Here is a 16,068-nt window from a genome sequence, read left to right on the forward strand (position 1 = left end):
CTTCTGGCCTGTAAACTCATGAAAAGAAACTGATGTCCGCACGCCAGGGTGGCGCCTATATACGACCCGCAGTGTCATATCCGGCTACCACAGCGCCAGGGATGGATACAGAGTCGGCCAACACCACCTAACGGTGCACAGGAGTACTGCTAGAAGAAACCTTTCTGGATCCAGACTGGCACCTGGGGGAAATTCTAAGGTAAGGGATGTGCAACTAGAATATGTCTCTACCACATAATTCATTACCAAAGGTAAGTAACTTGTTAATTAAGCCCAACTTGGTTCTCAAATCGAAATTAATGTAACCAGTTACAGTGGCAACTTTTACAAAGTTGCCAGTTTGTTACCTTCAATCACGGGTGCCCTTAACAGTTGCACATGAAGCTTTAATCCGAGACAGCTTTTTTCCCTTCGGGGGGGGACGTGCAAATGACTCCCAGGAAAGGAGATAATAGGGACCTGCACTGGAGAGGTGTGACCTCTCTCCTGCAGGAAGCTATATGGGTGTTGGCCCAGAAGGTGAGCTTCAAAGTTGAAGCCTCATTTGAAGGGCAAATGGGGAGCACTTGGGAGATAGGTAGCCCCATTGTTTGGGTAGATTAGCTTGCACCCAGGAAGGAGAGGGGAAACATGTTGTCAAACCGTTTTATTCTGAGGCATGTAGCCCCTTAGTAACGTCAAAAAATCAACCACATCTTTGGTTTGGACTAGGGAGCTGTGGATGCCAGCCGTTCTGCCATCTTGAGAGTGGGCAGAATTGTGCATCCTGGGATAGTCCGATACCACACTTCACAGGAAGTGGTCATGAGGAGGAAGGGACCCTGGTAGCCCATTGGCTACCAAACGCATCCTACCCTGAGGGCATTTTTTGTACATAAATAGGGCGTCCCTAGCTCCCAGAACTCAAAACTTGACTGGACTGGAAGATGAACTTCTCTGCTGCAACAAGTACCCTGTGAAAAGAGGCTGCCCCGACGTGGGCTTCACCTGTGGCACCTAGTGGCTAGCAAAGATGGGGAACTGTGCCTTCTCAAGTGAAAGTCTTCTCTAGAGCCAAAGCAAAGAGACTTTGTGTCAGTGGACTGGTCTCGTGTTCGCAGTAGAGGGACACAACACCTGAAGAAGCCTGCTAAGGGCAAGTAGCCCAGATCCCCATGTCGCTGCACCCTGCCATTGTGCACTCTAGTCTGCTGGACACAGGAGAGTTGTCGGAGTGCAGCTTATTTGCCTGGAAGGCAAGCTACAGCCCGAAGGAGGATTTCTCTCTGACCGTGAAACTGAACGACTGGTAGTCCAGTGGTGTTTGGAGTTCGGCCAGTGTAGGTAAGACATTGAAGCGTGTGTCCAGTACCCCCTAATCACCCCCACTGACCGTGTCCCATCCACAACACCATAAATGTTCTATAGGAATCCATTGGCCCATATGTGTTTGGCCGGCCTTTTCAGACTGCCCATAAGACGTGCACTTAGGTTTCTCCAGCCCAGGTGTGTTTCACAGCCAGGCTGGAGAAACTGCACAGACTCCCACCCAGTAGCTGAGTGGCAGAACAAGCAGCTCAGACCAATCCTGACTCTGCTCTTGTGCTAGGTTTATCATGACAGCAGTGCCAGGATTGCTGGGGAGCCTGTGTTGGTGTCTCAGGGACTGCTGGGACACCAGAAGATGAGCACCGCGACAGGAACGGTCAGTTTTATTTTATTTTATTTATTCCTCTCCGCCCTCACCTTAGGATATGCGGCCACCGCTGTGCTTTACACTTGTTCCTTTCTGTAAGCATTGCTGCTTACAGCCACAGCTACCTATGGTTGTGCTGATGGTTTGACAAACGATATCTAAGGGTCCTAAAGGGGTTGGTAAGGGTACTATACGGTGAGGTCGCACAACAACACCATGTTATACACCCATTTTCTCAGACGCACTCCAGGGTTGTTAACTCATGGTGATTTATTTCAGCTCTCTGTGGCTCTTCGAGATATGGTATCCTCAAAAGACCACCTTCAATGCCTCCCACATCGTGCCCATCCCTAGCACCAAGCCCTCATTCACTTTGAAATAGTACAGGATTTCTTGGCGCAGCACACCTTTTAATGTATATGGGGGTGGCGCCAGAACATGTGACGGCCACAATTGTAGCAGCACAGTTGCATGTGCGGGCAAGGTGTCATATTATTTGGCGGCCCATGTACTCATATCAGCTGACCTCAGCCAGAAGTTCAATCTGGACCACATAGCATGTACCCTCTTGCAGCTCAGGGTGTCACGTGTGTCAACGGGCATGTGATCTGTTGAAATCTAGCTGAGGAGGCAGTGGGCACAGTCAGTGTGGGCCTCCTTCTGTTACGCAATCTATCTTTGTCTATGTCCATAACAGTGTTGAAGTCCCTGTCCCAAAGTAGAAACTTGGATGAGGTGCCAAGTACTTCAGCCCATAGTTTGAAAGGAGTGGTGATCATTAATCTACGGACTGTAGACATTTACTAATGTAAGGAGAAGTTCCTCTAAAATGCCCTGCCCTATGAGGTACTGGCCCGAGTGTCTGATTCAGTAGATTCCCCTGTCATATGATGAGAAAGAAGATAAAAAAGCGTGTGAAGCCCATTTAACTTGGAGCAATTGCTTAGAGCAATGTGTAAAGTTAGGATAACATTCTAACTGCACCTCTCTGTTAAAAGACACAGGAAATAAATTACAGTAATAATCTAAAATAGGGGAAAATAATCTGAAAATAGAGGCAACCACTTTGGCATTGCGGGCTTGCGTTCAGCGTTATAGATTCCACCAACTGTCAATGCCCAGAAAGAACATCTATGTGGGGGTTGGAGTAATACAAAGCATGTGAACCTATATGAGTTCCACGCTGCAATATTATTATTACTGATAATTAACCAGTTTCATATTATCTGAATGCCAAAGGTATTTACAAGACGTTCTGTGTGAAGTTTACACCGTTCTGCATGTTGTTTGGTGAGGCACTGAAGTGAGCTGGATAACCAAGACTACCTGTGCAAAATAAAGTCTGAGCTGCCTCTCAACTTCTTGACAAGTGAATCTCAGATGTCTCCTGCAGTGGAAAGCAGGAATGGTATATAACTAATGAAGTGGTCTCAGTTGTACCCAGTGTTTATGGCTCTCAGCCAATATGTGTAGTGTTTATTGTTTTTTGCTTAATTTCTTCAAATATTACGTTGATTGGAGAAAATACTGAGGTTAATCAGGCCCATCTGAAATAGTTTCTAGAGGTAGGGCATGTTAATGAGGTATGAGGCAGTGAAGAAGTCTCCCTTGAATTTCCATTCTTTCTTCCTTGACCCCTGTACCCAATACTGTGACTGGGGTTGACACCCGTTGGCCTTAAGGATCCCACTCTTTTGCCTCCGGGCTCTTCTCCTAATCCGGTCTCCCCTCTGTTCTCCACGTTCCTGCTTAAACAGTCTGTTTCTATTCCTAATCCCTCACTTTTGAAATTCTCGGGCTCGTCGTGTAACCCAGCAGATATCAGTTGAGTCTTCCTCTCTGGAAGGATGAAAGATCTGATGATGACCTGGTCACATAAGCCACCCTAATTTTATCCATAACCTAAGATCCCCATACAAGAGTTGCTGTTTGGGTCACACGACACTCTACATTTCTGTGGAGTTCTATTGCTGTACATGCTTTGTGGCATACACTTCACTCTGCAGAGCCTATGAGGTTGTATTACATTTCTGTGATTAAGAATATATCTAAAACAATAGTTGCAAAAAAAATTCATACAGTATTCTTTGTGCTTTATAATATAACTTTTTTGTATCGAATCTCATTTGCCACATGAAACCTTTTGACTCTTTCTAGCATTTTGTTACTTTAACATGTAAACATGTTTTTTAAGTTTTATTTTAAGGTTATTGTGAAGTACAAAAAAGTGACAGACTGGCTTTTTTGTAGAATTGCAGATTTCAGAAATTCCAAAAAGCAGTATACGAAAAGCAAGAGTTCCAGAGATAGAGGTTACAGTTGAAGGTACGAATGTTTAATGGAGCGTCCTTTTGTAGCTTGTTCCCATTTATAGATGCATCTTTAAACTGTTTATAGTTTACCTTGGTTATTTGCAAGAATGTCTCTCTATTACTCAGAAGGATTTTACCAGTTGTCCTTCAGCTACCCTCATGGCCGAATCTGATTGATCTTTCCAAAGTTCACCATCCAGCTCCAGTTCAACTTCTCTGAATGTCTGTCATGTGGGTGCTCTTCAGTCCTCAAAAACAGGCTTCTCCAACAAGTAGCTTGTGAGCTACCAGTAGCTCTCCAGCTACCTGTAAGTAGCTTTTCTGTGTTCAGCCAAACCTCATTTAGAAGCTTTTCCTTGGCTAAAATTTGCGTATACCAAAATTGTGTGTATTCAAGATGAAAATGTGTGTTTCAGAACTCATAAGATAATATTTTAATAAAAATTGTTGAATTTCCAAAATATATTTAAAAGCTGATATTTAAGTGATAAATCATGTGGCATTGAGGAGACCTTTTACGAATGTCATTACCTTGGTAACAGATACATTGCAGCTATGATTTATTTATTACTCATGTAGAGGCATTTGATATTCGCAAAACTTTGTTTACTTTACTGTTGGCACCCATGCCTGATGCACTGAGGTGATTGCTGGTAGTAACCTTACAAATGATGGCCTCTAGTGGAATATTGTCAGATGTGGACACTATTACACTGCTGCTAATATTAGTAGCTCTCGAGTTGAACATAAGTAGCTTTCTATTCAGAAAAGGTTGAAGACCGCTTTCTGAACCAAGTCAGTGCCCAAAATCTAATATTCCCAGCAGCATACACAACGTGCTGCCCTCTGACTACTCATTCCTTCTCCCCCAGATACCATAACATTCTTAATTGTGGCTAGAGTTTTTCATACCCACAAACGGACTTGGGTATCGAGCACTAAATACATAAAGAATTTGGCCTCACCTATCCTTCGAAATAGCAATGCACTGTAGCCAGATTCACTACCAGTGGACCTGAGAGCTACATCTTTTATCCACTTAACAGCACGCCTGCTCTCTTACAACCTTAATTTGAAAACTGCTGTTCTCCATTAATGAATCCTTACTGATTTTCATAAACACTGACTAGACTTGCCAGAGTACGGTTTATTGGAGTGCTTAAAACCTTTTTTTCGTAAGCTTGTTTATATGGTATATTGAAGAATTGCCTTTTCATTAAAAAATAATCCAGTTATTTTAAACAGTGAGATACAGTGTACCCAGTGATTATAGACTATTTTCTAGGCTGTTAAGATAGCCATGCAGACTCTCTCTTCTTTTCTACATAAGATGGCCTCAGCATTTAACTTTATTCAAACCATCTGGTTACGCTGTTTCTTTCAGATTCCTGCCTATCACACAGATCCCTAGATGCACTAATTGTAAGAAATTTCAAATGGACAAAACTAAAGACATCCTAAAATAGTGTTTGTAGCATGTGTGACTGTAGATGCACATCCTCTGTATACTCCTGCTCTATGGTCTTAGGCTCTAGTCATGAGGTTTATGTGAATCATCCCTTAGTTGGCAATGTGCATGGACACCCTCTGCTTTGTTACATTATTTTTCTACGACATTGGGTTCGGGCAGGTACCAAGTGGGCTCCCGGACTCAACACTTTATCATCATCAGTAGTCATTTTTCTGGGTTTTCATCAGTGTCACTGAGCCAACAGCAGATGACAGTACCCCTTGATAGTCTGGATGCCTGTCTCTCTTTGGGCTCCGCATACCTTAATTCCATTGACCCTGGCAAATGAGAAGTATTCAGGGTAATGGAGCATACACCCTTTAAAAATACCCTTGTGTAATGCAAAATACCCCTGGACTGATCTGCACAGAGTGTGTAATTTGTGTATTTATCCACAGAGTGTACATTCAGTTTATACTTTTGCTGGAAGAAAACAGCAAATGGATTGAGTCTGGGCATACAGTACCAAAAAGTAGCAGTTCCCGGGCCTCATACTTGTCCTCTTTAGTGACAAAACCCCGCTCGGCACTTAAGAAGAAGAGGGGGACGATGTTGAATCACAAGGTGTAAGGAAATGCCTCCTTGGCATGGTTACCCCCTGACTTTTTGCCTTTTGTTGATGCCAGTTATGATTGAAAGTGTGCTGGGGGACCCTGCTAACCAGGCCCCAGCACCAGTGTTCTTTCCCTAAACTGTACCTTTGTTCTCACAATTGGCACAGCCCTGGCACACAGATAAGTGGTACCCCTGGTACCAAGGGCCCTGATGCCAGGGAAGGTCTCTAAGGGCTGCAGCATGTCTTAAGCCACCCTGGGGACTCCTCACTCAGAACATGCACACTGCCCCACAGCTAGTGTGTGCTGGTGGGGAGAAAAAGACTAAGTCGACATGGCACTCCCCTCAGAGTGTCATGCCCTCCTCACACTGCCTGTGGCATAGGTAAGTCACCCCTCTAGCAGGCCTTACAGCCCTAAAGCAGGGTGCACTATACCACAGGTGAGGGCATAGCCGCATGAGCACTATGCCCCTACAGTGCTTGAGCAAAACCTTAGACATTGTAAGTGCAGGGTAGCCATAAAGAGTATATGGTCTGGAAGTTTGTCAAACACAAACTCCACAGTTCCATAATGGCTACACTGAAATCTGGGAAGTTTGATATCAAACTTCTCAGCACAATAACTGCACACTGATGCCAGTGTGGGATTTATTGTAAAATGCACCCAGAGAGCATCTTAGAGATGCCCCCTGAATACCAGTCTGACTCCTAGTGCTACGCTGACCAGTTTCTGCCAGCCTGCCACAACCAGACGAGTTTGTGGCCACATGGGGGGGGGGGGGTGGAGTGCCTTTGTCACTTTGTGGCCAGGAAGAAAGCCTGTAGTGGGTGAAGGTGCTTCACACCTCTCCTTGCAGGAACTGTAACACCTGGCGGTGAGCTTCAAAGGCTCATGCCTTTTGTCACAGCACCCCAGGGCATCCCAGCTAGTGGAGATGCCCGCCCCTCGGACACTGCCCCCACTTTTGGCGGCAAGGCAGGAGAGGATAATGAGAAAAACAAGGAGGAGTCACCCACCAGTCAGGACTGCCCCTAAGGTGTCCTGAGCTAAGGTGACCCCTGCCTTTAGAAATCCTCCATCTTGATTTTGGAGGATTCCCCCAATAGGAATAGGGATGTGCCCCCTTCCCCTCAGGGAGGAGGCACAAAGAGGGTGTAGCCACCCTCAAGGATAGTAGCCATTGGCTACTGCCCTCCCAGACCTAAACACACCCCTAAATTCAGTATTTAGGAGCTCCCCAGAACCCAGGAAACTAGATTCCTGCAACCTAAGACGAAGAACGACTGCTGACCTGAAGCCCTGCAGAGAAGACGGAGACACCAGCTGCTTTGGCCCCAGACCTACCGGCCTGTCTCCCCACTTCGAGAAAAACTGCAACAGCGACGCGCTCCCCAGGGTCCAGCGACCTCTGAAGCCTCAGAGGACTACCCTGCATCTAAAAGGACCAAGAACTCCCGAGGACAGCGGCCCTGTTCCAAAGAAACCAAAACTTGAAACAAAGAAACCACTTTTAAAGGACTCCACGTTTCCTGCTGGAAGCGTGAGACTTTCCACTCTGCACCCAACGCCCCCGGCTCGACCTGCGGAGAAACAACACTACAGGGAGGACTCCCCGGCAACTATGACCCCCTGAGTAGCCAGAGTTGACCCCTCTGAGCCCCCACAGCGACGCCTGCAGAGGGAATCCAGAGGCTCCCCCTGACCGCGACTGCCTGCTTCCAAGAACCCGACGCCTGGTAAAGACACTGCACCTGCAGCCCCCGGGACCTGAAGGATCCGACCTCCAGTGCAGGAGCGACCCCCAGGTGGCCCTCTCCCTTGCCCAGGTGGTGGCTACCCCGAGGAGCCCCCCCCCCTTGCCTGTCTGCTTCGCTGAGAGACCCTTGGTCTCCCATTGAAACCAATTGCAAACCCGACACCTGTTTGCACCCTGCACCCGGCCGCCCCTGTGCCGCTGAGGGTGTACTTTTTGTGCTGACTTGTGTCCCCCCCCCGGTGCCCTGCAAAACCGCCCTGGTCTGCCCTCCAAAGTCGCTGGTACTTACCTGCTGCCAGACTGGAACCAGGGCACCCCCTTCTCCATTGAAGCCTATACGTTTTGGGCACCACTTTGACCTCTGCACCTGACCGGCCCTGAGCTGCTGGTGTGGTAACTTTGGGGTTGCCCTGAACCCCCAACGGTGGGCTACCTTGGACCCAACTTTGAACCCTGTAGGTGTTTTACTTACCTGCAAAACTAACCAAAACTTACCTCCCCCAGGAACTGTTGAAAATTGCACTGTCTAGTTTAAAATAGCTTATTGCCATTTTTGCTAAAACTGTACATGATATTGTGTTGATTCAAAGTTCCGAAGCTACCTGAGTGAAATACCTTTCATTTGAAGTATTACTTGTAAATCTTGAACCTGTGGTTCTTAAAATAAACTAAGAAAATATATTTTTCTATACAAAAACCTATTGGCCTGGAATTGTCTGAGTGTGTGTTCCTCATTTATTGCCTGTGTGTAGGTACAACAAATGCTTAACACTACCCTCTGATAGCCTACTGCTCGACCACACTACCACAAAATAGAGCATTAGAATTATTTCTTTTTGCCACTATCTTACCTCTAAGGGGAACCCTTGGACTCTGTGCATAGTATTCCTTACTTTGAAATAGTGCATACAGAGCCAACATCCTACAAGAGGCATACGTTTCTTCCGTTATTTATACATTTACACCTGAACAAATTAAATCAAACGCTCCTTCATAAACTGGCATAAAGGTGAGAACTAATTATGAAATAGGAGATCTACTGTACGTGCGTTTCAGTTTCCTTCCTGTTACCAATCCCCATATCTTTGAGTTTGCATATAGAGGTTCTCACTTGTTGGAGAGGGCATTGCCTGTGGTGTGAGCCATGTTTCAGTGTTTTTCTAAAATTAATACTTGTTAAATGATATTTGAGCTCATGATGCATTTCTCAGCCCCTATCAGCTAAAGTCAACGCTAAGGGGTTACCTAAAGTTTGACAAATGTGGGACACCTTCTAAAATGGCAGATGTCCATACTCTGTATTTAGAGCCCATAGCCATTCATAATTTCTAATTAGGGTAATCCATTGTCAACATGTTTTGTTCCCTCTATCTGGTTTCTTTCAGAGTGAACAAAGAGACTGTTACTAGCTGGTTGTTACAAAACAGTTTATGTCCGCAATAGTTAACAACCATCAAAACAACAGCTGTTTTCTCGGCGTCCTGCTGCATAATTATGACCAATGGCATCAGGCAGCTGTAAGCTTCTTCGTATCTGGAGTTAGGCAAAATCCATAAGAATGAACCAGGGTGATTCCCTCTCTACAGCCCATTTAACAGAGTTTTCCTCTCTTCCAGTGCATTCTTTTTACCAATATATAGCCAGTTTGTGCATAGGGTCTTTTTTTCTTGCATCCCTAGCTGTTTTTTCAGTGTAGTATATATTGATTGCCAAGGTTCATGTTGCATTGGATAGTTGCTTATCTAGCTCTCTCTCAGCACACATAATCCACTGACTTCAGAAGCTCACCCTCCACCTCCTCTGTGACAGTAGGAGGTCCTACCCAGGCTTCAGTTTAAGGTAATGAACATCCAGAACCCATTTGTGTACCCTCTGTAGTCCAACATAAAACTTCAATCACATTTTAGACTTGGAACCGTTCCCTTCCCCAACAAGAAGATTGTCACAAAGGATTATCTTTGTTACCGTCTCAGGTGTTCCTAAGAGTCTGTTGGTATGTCACAAAGGATTATCTTTGTTACCGTCTCAGGTGTTCCTAAGAGTCTGTTGGTATTAAGAGTCATAAATTGTGATGGCTAATCACAGCTGCCTTCTCCCACTGGATGCTGATATCTTAGAACCAATCTTAGAAAGCTAGATAGAAAAAAGGCTGTGCATCTAGCAGTGGTAGCGAAGGTAACCCAACCTCAGTTCATACCACTATTGTTACTTTCGGAGTCTGAATCAGCAGCCCAGTCTTGTTTGGAAGAATCTCCTTAACGCAGGTGCTGCATCATGCTTTTGCTTGCCGCAGCAGTATCAGCATTTGAAAGGAGGCCTCTTTCCCTGTGATGCTTGACAATATGCCTTTTACAAATGCGGGTTGTGACTGTAAATAGCTCATTCCCAGAGTTCATTCAGGCAGCAAACTGACTGCCACTTGCTTATTTTTCTTATTGTTTTCAAACAAGAGGGAAAATTAATGACCTCATCTTACTTTCGTCAAAGAAGTGCACTGTGGTATGGATGTCGAGCTGGATGTCTATCGATGTGCCTATGCTCACAGAATGCCTGTTGTATGAACATGGTTACCCCTACTTTTTGCAACTAGTACTGAGTTTTTTTGTTTTTTTGTTAAACAGTCCCCCAGTGCCAGTGCTCTTTCCCTAAAAACAAGGTGCAAGATCTATATTGTGTCCAATTCGCACACACTCTAGTACCTCTGTAAGCCCCTAGTAATTGGTACCTAGGGTCTAGGTACTAGAGAGGGGTCCCTAAGAGCTGCAGCATGTATAGGGCTATCCTAGGGGCCCCTCTAAAAATTGCACACAGCCTGCCATTACAGACTGCGTGTCATGGGAGAATACATGAGGGCACGCTCATTGTGAGACATGCCCCAATCACTGCATCTAAGTATATGTAAGTCACCCCTACAGCAGACCTTAGAGCCCTAAGGGATGGTGCATTATATTTGATGTGAGGACACATTTGCGTGAGCAGATATGCCCCTGTAAAGTCTAATTCAATTACTAGATGTTGCAAATGAATAGAGAAGCCATCTTGAGGTATGTACTCAACACTCGTCATTATGAGTTACCCAGATATATAATGGCTTCACTGAAACCTATGGTGTTTGTTAGCAAACACCTCGCCTTAATACTTCCAGTCTGATACCAGTCATGGATTCATTATCACATGCACCCAGAGGGCACCTTAGAGGTGGTCCCTGAAACCTACCAGACACTTAGTGTGCTGACTGACTGGCATCGACCAGCTCGCCACCACAAGCATGTTTCTGACCCACTGTAGGTGAGAGCCTGTGCTCTCAGACCAGAAACAGTGCATGTTCCGTAGGAAGGTGTTATCAACTCCAGCAGGATGGCTAGTGAATCAGCATATCAAGGCTAGGGACTTCAAAGTCCACACTGCCTTTAATATGCAACTCCAGCTTCCCCCAGACCTGGTAGTTACCACCTCTGCCTTGAGGCCCATTTGGCCCCAGGACAGATGGGAAATTAGTTGTGCATGCAGGCATGGTGCACTACCAGGCTATACGTACCCCTACGGTGGGCAGCCTGATGTGCTGCACAATAGGAGGATTCCACCATCTTGTTTCTGGTGCAGCTAGGAATTCTAGGACAGGGTTATACCCTCTCCCCACAAGAAGTGGTCATGTAGAGGGTGTAGTCACCCCAGGGGTAAGTAGCCCATTGGCTACTGCCCTACACTCCTGTAAACGCCCCTAAATTGAGTATTTAGGTGGCTACCTGGCACCAGAAGAACAGATTCACCTGACAAAAGAAGTACCAAGAAGAGCCATAGAAGTGGAAACTGCGGACTGCTGGTGGACTTAGGTGCAGAACTCTACCTGCTCTGTCCAGACAACCAGACTCATCCTGCAATCTCCAAAATCCCCCCAAAACTTCAGAGGGCCTCCAGCGTTTCACCAAGCAGTCAGCATCTCCATTGAACTGGAGGAATAATTTCCCTGCACCCTCTAGGCACCAACCACAATGTCTGGTTCACAGTTCTTCTGACTGCCAGGTCCACCGACACAGCAGTGGCCCAGGAGGCGATCACCATGCTCCATGAGGACAGACCTGTCTCCCCATCAAGTGAGAAGAAATCATGAGCTGTTCTGCACCAATACCTGGGGTACCCAACCCCTTTGCTGCAACCAAAGATCAGCCATTGAGTGACGTCTGCTCCGCAGAGACCAGCATAGAGAATGGACCAACTGCCCTGCTTTATCCCCTTCTTGAAAACCCAACTGAAAACTGTGGGCACCTTGACGCAGGAGCACCCAATGACAAAAACCTACTGCAACCAAGCCCCATCTCCTGCGTCCATGACAACCTAGTGTTCCCCTGCTCCCAGTACCCCCTCCAACCGAGTCCCCCATTGGGAGCTCCCGGACTTGTACCCAAGTCCTACTCTGCAGCATGTCTCCAGGTCCCCCCCCCCCCTCTTCGCCAGCCGAGTAGTATGCAAGGCACCCAAACCCATCCAGGGCATCTACACCAGGATGCCCCAGGGCAGGTAAAACTGTACTGCTGATGTTTCTAGTGACATTACACCCTAGCAACCTAAAACCTATACGAACCTCTGAGATCCAACTGTAAAGAATCCTAATGCAGTAACTGTACTTTATAAAAAAAAAAAAAGTCTCTAATGCGTAAAAGCACATTTGAGTGAACTTGTTACGTACTTGTAAAAATTGATACACTGCAACAGTACTTACCTTCTTTTAAGTTTTTCTGGTGTTGAAACATTCTATATAAGGAACTATATTTTTCTAAACATGGGTCTTGAGTTTCTTCTTGACTGTGTCTCATTTATTGACACTTATTGACATTTATTTTAGCACTACCCTCTGATAAGCCTAAACTGCCCACCCACACTAACACAAAAGAGAGCATTTGGGTTTATTATTTGAACCCCTGTAAACCGATATGGGTTGCCTGGACTAGCTTCGCTTACATTGGGAAACTACATAGATAGCCAGCTTCCTACACGCCGTGCATACGAGTGAGGCACATGTGCTGGTCTTTGCAGCTTGTTCCTGATCAAATGGAGTGGGCACTGACTATGCTCGCACCTTCTGGCCCTCTAAGAAAGCCGCAGATTCTCATTTTGTTGTGTCTAGGCCTGTATTCACCGTCCTCTATATATGCCGGATTAATAAGCTGTTTCTTCAATTTTTGCAATCTGATGGAGACTTCTAGCTGCAGATTCCTTACCTTCGAATTCCCTGGCATCTGCTTCGAATCCGGAATTTTTGTGCTGAGCAGTACCTTGTGTGCGCCATCAGGTGTCGTCGTTCGGATCCGCGTGGCGTCAGCGTCGTTGGAGCCATCTGTGACGTCATGGTCTTTTATATAGGCACCATCCCAGCGCGCGTACGTCAGTTCTTTCCCTTCCGCGCCAGTTAAGTGCAGTCCAGATAGAGCTACCCCTTTTTTTCGACATTTTTGTCGAGGATTTTTTTTGTCTGTGCAATGTCTTTGAGAAAGACTGGATTTAAACCGTGTGGTGCATGTCATCGCACCATGTCTGCCACAGATCCACACCTGGTTTGTCTCTGGTGCCTTAAGAAGGACCACGATTCGAAGTAGTGCTCAGACTGTCAGGCCATGACTCTGAAGGCCTTGAGAGAGGGAGATCTCTCACGCTTCTCGTTGACGTTCTGAGCATGGCTCTGCGGAGCCGTTGCCAAGGCCGGCTCTGCGTCTTCCCTACCCCCTTTCCGGGAACCGGAGCAACCCCCACTCAAATTAAAGAATTTTAGGAGGCTATGCGCCTTGTTTTTGAGTGGGCTGTACCCTCAAGTGGGTCTTTGGACCCCATGGGGTCAGCAGGGTCCCCGTGGTATTTGACTTCGGTGGAGTTGGGACCCCAACATCCGAAAGTGGATCTGGGCCTGGGCCGGGTTCTCAGTCAACCCCCTCTGGCGCTGGGCCCGACATCTGGGCTCCCTTCACCACCGGCACCCACTGGTGGTGGTAGCCCCATCCTCATTCCGGATGATCCTGAGCCGGAACAATGTCGTATGACGCCTATTCCGACTGCGCTGACTAGGCCCAGATCAGTGCATGGGCTTATTCAGAACAGCCAGGCACAGGAGAAGAGTGGGAGGGGTCTGAGGACCCTTTCGAATATGGATTGGAGCATGAACAGGACTGGTATGGGGATCTAGGGGAAGCCAGTGGACTGAATACTTCTAGCATGCTCTCTCCTCCCGTTTTGGCTACGGAGGAGGGGGGCATCTTGTGCCATGGTGGTGCGTAGGGCAGCTGAGGTCTTAGACCTGGACGTGCCTACGGTGCCCGTCTGGACTAATCTCCTGACTGAGGTGCTTCATCCGGGGGTTGCTACATCCAAGCTGATGTTACTCTTCAATGAAGCCCCCACAGATGTCCTTCTTGGAACATGGTCCAAACCCAGCACAGGGGCTCCTGTGAATAGGGCAATTGGCCGCCGCTATAGACCAGCTGCAAACGACCCTAGTTTCCTCACCCAACACCCCACCCTTGAGAGCTTTGTGGTCCAAGCCTCCACATCCTGTGGTGCCTTCCCTTCTGCTCCCCCGGATAGGGAATTCAAGAGGCTGGACCAACTTGAAAAGTTTTTTTCTTCCTGCAGCCTGGCATTGAGGTCTGTAAACACCTCTTGCCTATTGGGCCGTTTTTCCCATACAGTGGCACAAATGCTTCCCCAGGTCCCGAAGGGCATACGGGACACTCTCACCCAAGCTGTGAAGAATGGGAGAGATGCAGTCAAGCTTACCATCAGGTGTGGCTTGGACACGACAGACTCGCTGGGCAGAGCAATTTCATAGACGGTGGCCCCTCCGTCGCCATGTCTGGCTACGTACCACTGGCTTTTCAGGGGATGTCAAGTCAAGCTTGATGGACATGCCTTTCGATGGCACTCTTCTTTTTGGTGAGAAGGCAGACACTGCGCTGGAGAGGTTCAAGGATTCTCGAGCTACGGCCAGATCCTTGGGCCTTTCAGTGCCGGCTCGTCAGCAGCTTGTTTATCGCCCCTTTTGAGGCTTCGGAAGGGGTGCAGTACCATGCCAACCACAGGTTAGCCACCGTCCTCGAGCTTCACAGCATTGCATGCAAGGACGAGGACAAGGTCGTGATGCTGTCAGACCCAAAGGTTCTAGCCAGAGGTTAGCCACCACGCAGCCCCCACCATTCTACTATGGTTCTGCAAGACTGTTTGTCCAGCTGGAGGAAGGATTCAATTTCATCTCCCTCACTGGCGGTCCATAACATCTGACAAATGGGTCTTGCCTATCATACAGAAGGAGTATTCCCTCCCCTTCCAGTCTTTCCCTCCCTCTATCCCTCTGATAAAAGAACAGCTGATGGAGGATCATTTGGTCTTACTCCGCAAGGAAGTTGCGGCTCTCTTGGCCATGGGTGCCATAGAAAGGGTCCCGATGTCAGAAGTAGGCAGTGGTTGTTATTCCCACTACATTCTGGTTCCAAAAAACAACAAGGGTCTTCGCCCTATCTTGGATTTAAGGGACGTCAATCTCTTCCTCAAAAAGGAGAAATTTAAGATGCTTACTCTTGCTCAGGTCTCTTCTGCCCTAGACCAAGGAGACTGGTTGCGCTGGACTTGCAGGATGTGTTTTTTCACATCCCCATCAAGCCCGCCCACAGGCGTTACTTGCGGTTCAAGGTGGGCCACGAACACTTTCAGTTTTACCAGTGCCCCTCGGGTGTTCACCAAGGTGATAGTGGTGGTGGCAGGTCATCTGTGCAGGCTAGGGATTTCAGTCTTCCCCTACCTCGACGACTGGCTTTTGAAGGCTCTGACGCCCCAGGCTCTCGTCACCCACCTTCAGACAACGGCGGACCTCCTGCATTCGCTGGGGTTCACTATCAATGTGCCGAAGTCATACCTGACTCCCTCTCAGAAGCTCCCTTTCATCTGAGCTGTTCTGGACACAGTGCAGTTTTGGGCCTATCCTCCCCAAGCAGAGAGTCCAGGATATTCAGGTTATGATACCGATGTTTCGGCCTCTGTCCTGGATTTTGGTGAGACGGACTAGGAGGCTGTTAGGACTCATGGCTTCCTGCATCCTATTAGTCAAACATGCCAGATGGCATATGAGGGCTCTGCAGTGGGACCTGAAGTTCCAATGGGCACAGCATCAGGAAAATCTTACTGACATAGTTCAGATCTCGGAGGGAACTGCAAAGGATCTGCAGTGGTGGTTGATGAACTGCGATTGTGTCAAAGGCAGACTCCTCTCCCTTCCC

At 47.3% G+C, this 16,068-nt stretch overlaps 1 protein-coding gene across 2 annotated transcripts in view; it reads left to right on the forward strand.

The window, feature by feature from the left end:
* GTF2I (general transcription factor IIi) overlaps positions 1 to 16,068 on the forward strand; it is a 1,115,084-nt gene that overhangs the window by 822,212 nt on the left and 276,804 nt on the right. For both annotated transcript variants that reach the window (XM_069226909.1, XM_069226910.1), the window contains one exon: positions 3,926 to 4,000. In XM_069226909.1, the coding sequence (XP_069083010.1) occupies positions 3,926 to 4,000 (75 nt within the window). The remainder of the gene's footprint in view (positions 1 to 3,925; positions 4,001 to 16,068) is intronic.

The sequence above is a fragment of the Pleurodeles waltl genome, chromosome 3_2, assembly GCF_031143425.1.
Source record: "Pleurodeles waltl isolate 20211129_DDA chromosome 3_2, aPleWal1.hap1.20221129, whole genome shotgun sequence".
In the NCBI taxonomy this organism is placed as follows: Eukaryota; Metazoa; Chordata; class Amphibia; order Caudata; family Salamandridae; genus Pleurodeles; species Pleurodeles waltl.